The following is a 7,818-nucleotide window of genomic DNA, read 5'->3' on the forward strand; positions in this document are numbered from 1 at the left end:
AGACAAAGATAAATTGCCCCAGAACTACAAAGATGCCCAAGATCAAGCAGGATGACTTTGTGTTCGCAGAGTCCAAATTTTATTCGTCTCCAGAAAAATATATTCCCAAAGCATCTGATCATTTTGATCAACTTGGGAAAATATTGACTCTATTTCTCAAAGAGCAAGCCAAGGATAAATTTTGTCCTTTAAGTAAAAAATAAAATCTAAATTTTTAATCTCAGATCAGTTTGTCCTTGTGCATACACAAACATTTCTTTCCTTTCTAAATAGAATACCATTTCACTGAGACTCACAGTGGTCTTAAGAACTGCTGTTAATTCTAAACTACTAAAGCAATTAATAATTACTTATATTAGGGCTATAAAAATGTGGCAAAACTCTATGCATTGAAGAGTTACATGTCAATTGAAATAAGCCATCTTTACTGAAATCTTAACAAAACTTAGTAATGTCCTTACTCAACTCACAGAACAACTGTCAACTTTGCTCTCAAAGCAATTTATTAGATATTATTTCATCCTCAAAATCACTTTGTGAAGAAGATAGTTGATCTGTTCCTTTATTTTCAGGGACAGTGAGAGGAAGCAGAAGCAATTCTCCACGTAACTGATTTGCTCAAAGATTATCTGCCCAAAATTGTGCTTCTTGAATTTCAAGATGTAGAGCGTCAAGAACTGCAACTCAGCCAGGCACCAGCGCAAAGCCACACAAGGAAGAAGGAGAGATGCTGAAATGTATCAGGGCCACCCCCAAAGGGGCAAAACCCTCCCTCCACAAAACCCTGTATTTTCACTGAAGGGTTTTATCCTGCACTTGGATCACCATCTCTGTGGTCCATCCAGTCGCCCCCTCCCGTTCCCGACACATGCCGGGTTGACTAAGAACACATGGAGACTGTCCCTCCTCAGTGAGAAAAGAGAATCTGGCTAGACCCACTGGTTCCATCGATTAAAGAAGATAGTCAATGGGCCAAAGAGCAGAAATTTGAAGGTGCAGATGCGTATGTTTTGCAGAGAAAATAAGGCAGCTTGTGAAATTGTGAAAAACACCCACTCCATCACCATGTATAAATATGGTTACGTGAGGCACCCGAGATCAGGTAGGATGATGTCATGGTTACATGAGGTATTGAGATCAGGTGGAATGACGTCATGGTTACATGAAGCGTCTGAGACCAAGTGGGAAGCTATCATGGTTTTGTTTTGTTTTTTTTCGATTAATAACTTCTTTATTCTGGAAAAGCAAATGAAAGTCATATTCATATAAACACTGACATTACAAAGTACAGGGAGAAGGGGGTGGGGGAGAAGGGAACAGAAACCTCTACAAATCTTGCTAATATTAATACTCTCTGACCAAACAAGACCATAATGCTTTGTCCCCTATTCAATCACTTACATAATAAACCACAAATAAAATCTCTGGAAGATACACTGCTCTTCTTTGAGACAGCAGGGAACAAGGACTGGAAGTTGGGATAGGAGGCTTTATTCTTTTGGCAGATCCTCTCAGTCATTATAGATATTGCTGCACTGTTAATAAAAAATATATGCTTCTCTGTAAAGCATTAAAAAAAAAAAATCCAAGGATGAGATGGCTGAGGTCTCAGCTCAAGTATCTCCGAATACATTGCTGTCCATCCCCTGAGCTTTCCATGCGTTATTTCTTGGTTGTTTTCCAGATCAACGCCATTCTCTGTTTGTGAGCTTCTGTAGTGCAAGCTTTTTTGTAGGGTCGGATTTCTTCAGAGCCAAACCCTGGGATCCACATGTTCCACTGGCGTTCTAGATGCAACTGGACATTTTTCACCTCCAGGGTGCTGGACTTGCGATGCCGAGCAAGCTGGCAGGCAGCTGTCACCACACTCTCAATAAAATCATCAGCAATCTGCAGCAGCATCTCCTCCACATCTTCATCCAATTGCTCATTAGGATCCACTTCTCTTACTAAGTCCTGTAACTTCTTCTTGGTCAATACCTGGTTGTTTTCAGGGCTGAGACGCCCTCCTGTCCCAGGAGTGCCTGGGATCTTCACCATTGCAGTGCTACTGGCCATGGAGCCTTGTGGAGGGGTGCTCGCTGGTTCCGGTTTTATTGATGAGAAATTGGACAGGTTGATTAGGGCTGAGGGACCAAACTGGTTCATAATCTGTCTTGCTTTGGACTTCAGCTCATAGAGCTTATCGAGATCTTGTTTCTTTTTGGAGCTATGAGGACCAAGGCCAATCAACACTGTGGGTCTGGGTCCTGACTCCTTCCTCCCGCTCTTCTTCCTCAACTGCCAGGGCCCAAGACTCACAGGCAGCAGTGTCTATCTCCCCATGATATGCGGAGACTGCCCCAGTGAAGCGTTCGTCTCAGTAGCCTGTCCAACTGCTCGGCCCTCCCCCGGAAGCTATCATGGTTATGTAGCCCAAATCTCATTTGTTTCCAAGAAAGAATCTTCCCAAAGCATCTCACAGTTTTGATCAGCTTCAGAAAGTACTGCTCACTTTTCTTAAAGAGAAGTCCTTTCTTTTTTGTCCCCTCTGGCAGCTTCTCATTTACCTCAGATGAAGTGGCCCATATTTAGCAAATAATGATACAGGACACCAGTTCAATATGAATTTCAGATAATCAATAAATTTTTTAAAGATGTCTCAGATACTTTATGGAACATACTGAATTTAACAAAATGATTATTTGTTTATCCGAAATTCACATTTGATCGGACCTCTTGCCCTTGAGGGCTTCCCTGGGTAAAGAATTTGCCTGCAGTGTTCTACCCCTGGGTCAGGAAGATCCCCTGGAGAAGGGAATGGCAACCCACTCTAGTATTCTTGCCTGGAGAATCCCATGAACAGAAGAACCTGGTGGGCTATAGTCCGTGGGATCGCAGAGTCAGGCATGACTGAGCACAAACACGAGTCGTCACTTGTCCTTGATCTGGTAACGCATAGTCCCAAAGGACCTAAATGACAGCTCACATGGGGGTTGGATAACCCGAGCCCTGAATGAACCCAGACGAAGCTCCCCAGGCTGCAACCCAGCTGAAAGGCCTACCTGAGAAGTACTTGAGTGAATTAGTACATGCATCAAACCTACAGGCATCAGACAGCATTTTTATATGTCTTGTCATTTCTCACAGCCCCTTTCTTATTTCTATCCTGCTGTCCCAGAAGAAAACACCGTTACTCTTCAGGCACCTGCCTCCTGGTTTTATTGTGTTTCGAGCCTTTGGGGGCAGTAACTGCTTGGCAACCAGAAGCTCTTCTGTCTGCTGCACACCAGAAGCCCCAAGTCAAGAGGGTGTTACATTTTACAAGAAGATGCAGAGGCACTCACCTTAGGAAACAGGCCCCAAATCCTGAAGGGCTGTGAGCAGGTTAAATTCCCTATTATCTCCATGTATAGACCTGGAAAGTGGGCAGCAGCCTTGAAATCAGCGTTTCTGAAATTCTGCTGAATGACCACCACTTCCTTCCCGTCCCTTCCCCGGCTCGTTCACATTGCCTAATTCTAGTTCTTCATTGTTTGAAGGTAAATAATCCACGATTGAGATCTATTTCCTGACTTTCCAGCATTAGATTCACCATGAAAAATCAGTAATTTTGCATATTATAATTCCTCCACCTTTCCTCCCATCCCTCCCTAATTTTGGTTAAATAAACCATTATTTTATGTCCATTCAGTTCAGCCTCTCAGTTGTGTCCGACTCTTTGCGACCCCATGGGCTGTGTTTCTTTTAAATAGTTTTATGCTTAAGTCTGTTGTTTGATTAATGAGCCTTAAAGACTAATTTTTGTCTCACCTTTTTGGGGGCCCTTATTGGTTCATATACATTTTAGAATCAATGTTCCTGGTGTCCTCAGGTATCTGCCGGGATTTTATTTGAAACTGAATAGAATGCATAAACTAATTTGGAAAAACTAACATTTCTATCATTATTAATTATCCTATACACGAGTATACTATAAATCTTTTTTGAGTTTTTCTAAAGTGTTTTAAAATAGTTTTCAATTTTCCCCCTGAAGACATGATTTGTTCTTTGCTAGGTAATTTTCCATAAACTCTATAGTTTTCTTGCTATTTTAATTGAAAGGACCTCAGTTCCTCTTCTAGATGATCAATAGTGGTATGGAGGATCATGATAGAATCTTGTATGTTCATTTGTGTCTGGAAATCTGGCTCAATTTTTACTTGATTTTCCTAAGTAGATCAAGTCAGCAGCAAATAATGGCCATTTTCTCACTTCCTTCCAATCTTTTTATAGCTTGTTTCTTTTCTTGGCCCAATCTTCTGGGAACTCGGTAAACAGTAACAGTAATAAAAAGGTTAAGAAAGAAACAAAAAAAAAAAAAAAAAGGAAGAGAAAGCTGAGAAGAAAGAAGAGTACAGGACATGCTCTGCTCCAGACACTAATCTCAGCACTTTACTTAAATTAACGAGCTTGGTTTTCCAAACCTGGAGATGAAGGTACCACTCTGATTTCCAGTTTAAACAGGAAGAAAATGAGATGCAGAGAATCAGGGAGCTTGCCCCAGGTCTGGTGCTGGCAAGTCCCTTTTCTGGGGACAGAAGACATTGTTATTTTGCTTCCAACATTGAGGAGCCCTTGGACTTTTTAAATTAAGGGTGATTTCTTGTGTATTTGAATGCTCTTTGTGTTGATTTTTTAAAAAACCTTGTCTTCTTTGGAGAAATGTCTATTTAGTTCTTTGGCCCATTTTTTGATTGGGTCATTTATTTTTCTGGAGTACCATTTCACACCAGTCAGAATGGCTGCGATCCAAAAGTCTACAAATAATAAATGCTGGAGAGGGTGTGGAGAAAAGGGAACCCTCTTACACTGTTGGTGGGAATGCAAACTAGTACAGCCACTATGGAGAACAGTGTGGAGATTCCTTAAAAAACTGGAGATAGAACTGCCTTATGAACCAGCAATCCCACTGCTGGGCATACACACTGAGGAAACCAGAAGGGAAAGAGACCCGTGTACCCCAATGTTCATCGCAGCACTGTTTATAATAGCCAGGACATGGAAGCAAGCTAGATGTCCATCAGCAGATGAATGGATAAGAAAGCTGTGGTACATATACACAATGGAGTATTACTCAGCCATTAAAAAGAATACATTTGAATCAGTTCTAATGAGGTGGATGAAACTGGAGCCTATTATACAGAGTGAAGTAAGCCAGAAGGAAAAACACCAATACAGTATACTAACGCATATATATGGAATTTAGAAAGATGGTAACAATAACCCTGTGTACGAGATAGCAAAAGAGACACTGATGTATAGAACAGTCTTATGGACTCTGTGGGAGAGGGAGAGGGTGGGAAGATTTGGGAGAATGGCATTGAAACATGTAAAATATCATGTATGAAACGAGATGCCAGTCCAGGTTCAATGCACGATACTGGATGCTTGGGGCTAGTGCACTGGGACGACCCAGAGGGATGGTATAGGGAGGGAGGAGGGAGGAGGGTTCAGAATGGGGAACACATGTATACCTGTGGTGGATTCATTTTGATATTTGGCAAAACTAATACAATTATGTAAAGTTTAAAAATAAAATAAAATTAAAAAAAAAAACCCTTGTCTTCAGAGTTCTCTTTTGCTCCGCGTCATTCAATTTGTGTCCAAACTTTTTAAATTGTTATTGCTCATGTTGATGTGTTTATTAATATCTGTCCTCCATGACCATAACTGCAAGGTCAAAAGTGCCAAATTCTTCTGATTTATACACGGAATTCCCATTTCTAGCATTTCTTTTTAAGTTCCCATTCTTTCCCAAACTCTGCCAGCTCATTCCATATTTCCTTCCACTGTTTTAGCATCTCTTCTTACTAAATAAGTACAAACGTAATTTTTCTATGTTACGGAGACCTATCAAGTATCTACACTTTAGCAGCTTTCTTTCATACGTGTTCTTGAAATGGTTTTTGTTTTGTAAATTTCTACTTTTTTGTTGTTTGGTATCTGGGTCTCAGGCTAGGTTTTTGTCCAGTTTTTATTCAGTTTATGGGATCCATTACTCCTAGCCAAGCTGTTTGCTTTGAGAGGAAAAATAAGAGAGTGGCCTCAAGCAACAGGAAGCCTCAGTTAGAGGGCCTGCCCTTTCCCCTACCCACCCACCATGGTGGCAGTAGGCTGCTTACCCCAGGGAAGTTCCACAGGCCTTGATGCATAGGCCTTGAACTTGACACGTATAAATGCCTAATGTATGCACTGTGAAAGCTGATTGACACCTCAGAGCCTATCCCTTATAAAGACATCTTTGGGGTCTCCGCCTTCCCAGGCCCCCTCCACTCTGGGTGGTGCAGAGGGGTCATGGAACCGGCAGATTCCAGGGACCTCAACCCTGCCAGCCCATGGAGGGGGTCATGGATTACACCCGTCGGATTTGTGCCACCACCTGCCAGAAAATGTGTCCTAACACGAACTTTCAGAAATATGTTTCCACTCCCTGTGTCTCTCTTCATTCCGCCCAAGCTTTTGGCAGATATTTTCATCACTTAGGACTTAAGGTTATGAAAAATGAGATTTTCTGCTTTGTTTACAACCTTTTTCTTGCTTTTATTAATTTGGGGGCCATAACTAGCTTTGCTCTGCTATTTCCAACCAGAATGTCTCGAAATATCCCCCTCCCTGTCCATTCTTCATGCCTCCTGCTGTCACGGAGTTTCAGCCACAGTCCCAACAAATGAGCACCCACGTACCCCCAACTAACTGTCCCCCCACAACAGAGTGGGCTTTTCTTACAATGCTAGATAGATTCTATCACTTCCCAGATTAAACCCTTTCACCTGCTCTTGCTTCTGCATAAAACACCACCTTCTCCCTCAGCTCAGGGCCCTTCCCTCCTACCGTCACCACTTCCTCTTCTCATTGCACAGGACACCACCCTCCCTAAGCCTGTTGACCCTCATCATGCCCTCCCTTTGGTCTGAGACAGCTTCCCTGCCCCCTTTCACTGGACAGACCCGTTCACACAAGCTTCAGATTTCACAAGTGGCGCTTCCTCCAGGAAGTCTTCCTTGTCTGTTCCCTGGTAGACAGGGGCCTGAGTGTGACTGTCCTATGACTGTCTTGACAACCTTCTCCCCAGGGCCTACAGGAGAGACTGGCAAGTTGTGAGTAATTAGTAAACGCTGAGTAAGATGGAATGAGCAGGTAATACACCAAGCCCTGAAGACACAGATGCACATAGATTGAACTTTCCTCAAGGGGTTCGCATTCTAGTGATTCTAAATATAGATTACATTGCATCTGATACAGAAAACTGTGGCAAAGACCAAAATGCATTTTCTTTTTATGGCAGTTGCCTCTGACCTATAAGGCTTCCCTGGTGGCTCAGATGGTAAAGAATCTGCCTGCAATACAGGGGATCCCTGGGTTGGGAAGTTCCCCTGGAGGAAGGCATGGCAACTCACTCTGGTATTCTTGCCTGGAGAATCCCATGGACAGAGGAGTCTGGCAGGCTGCAGTCCATGGGGTTACAAAGAATCAGATACGATTGAGTGACTAACACTTTCACTTTTTCAATGTAATAAAGGAAAATATTTTTAAAGATACTTTTATTGGAAAAGCAAAAATAAATAAAGCCCAGTAAATTTAAATAGGAATGTACTATTTCAGACTAACTGAGAATCGAGAGCCAACAGCTGACGTCCTCCCCAAAGTCAGCCTCCAGAGCTCCAGAGCTCTGTCCCTCCCGAGTGTTTACACTCCGTCTCCGGCGGAGTGCTATAATACACTGACTCTGACTCTGTTCCTTGTCTCCAAACATCCTTTTAATGAATGTATTGTTTTCAACTATGTTTAATGGCAGAC

General features: G+C 42.4%; 1 protein-coding gene across 1 annotated transcript; it reads right to left on the minus strand.

Moving 5' to 3' along the window:
- Window positions 1–1,475: 1,475 nt before the first annotated feature.
- LOC133260416 (transcription initiation factor TFIID subunit 12-like) lies at window positions 1,476–2,397 on the minus strand. Its single transcript, XM_061438740.1, has one exon. The coding sequence runs from the start codon at window positions 2,146–2,148 to the stop codon at window positions 1,663–1,665; it is 486 nt and encodes a 161-aa protein (XP_061294724.1). The 5' UTR covers window positions 2,149–2,397; the 3' UTR covers window positions 1,476–1,662.
- Window positions 2,398–7,818: the final 5,421 nt, after the last annotated feature.

Source organism: Bos javanicus, chromosome 14 (assembly GCF_032452875.1).
Source record: "Bos javanicus breed banteng chromosome 14, ARS-OSU_banteng_1.0, whole genome shotgun sequence".
Lineage (NCBI taxonomy): Eukaryota > Metazoa > Chordata > Mammalia > Artiodactyla > Bovidae > Bos > Bos javanicus.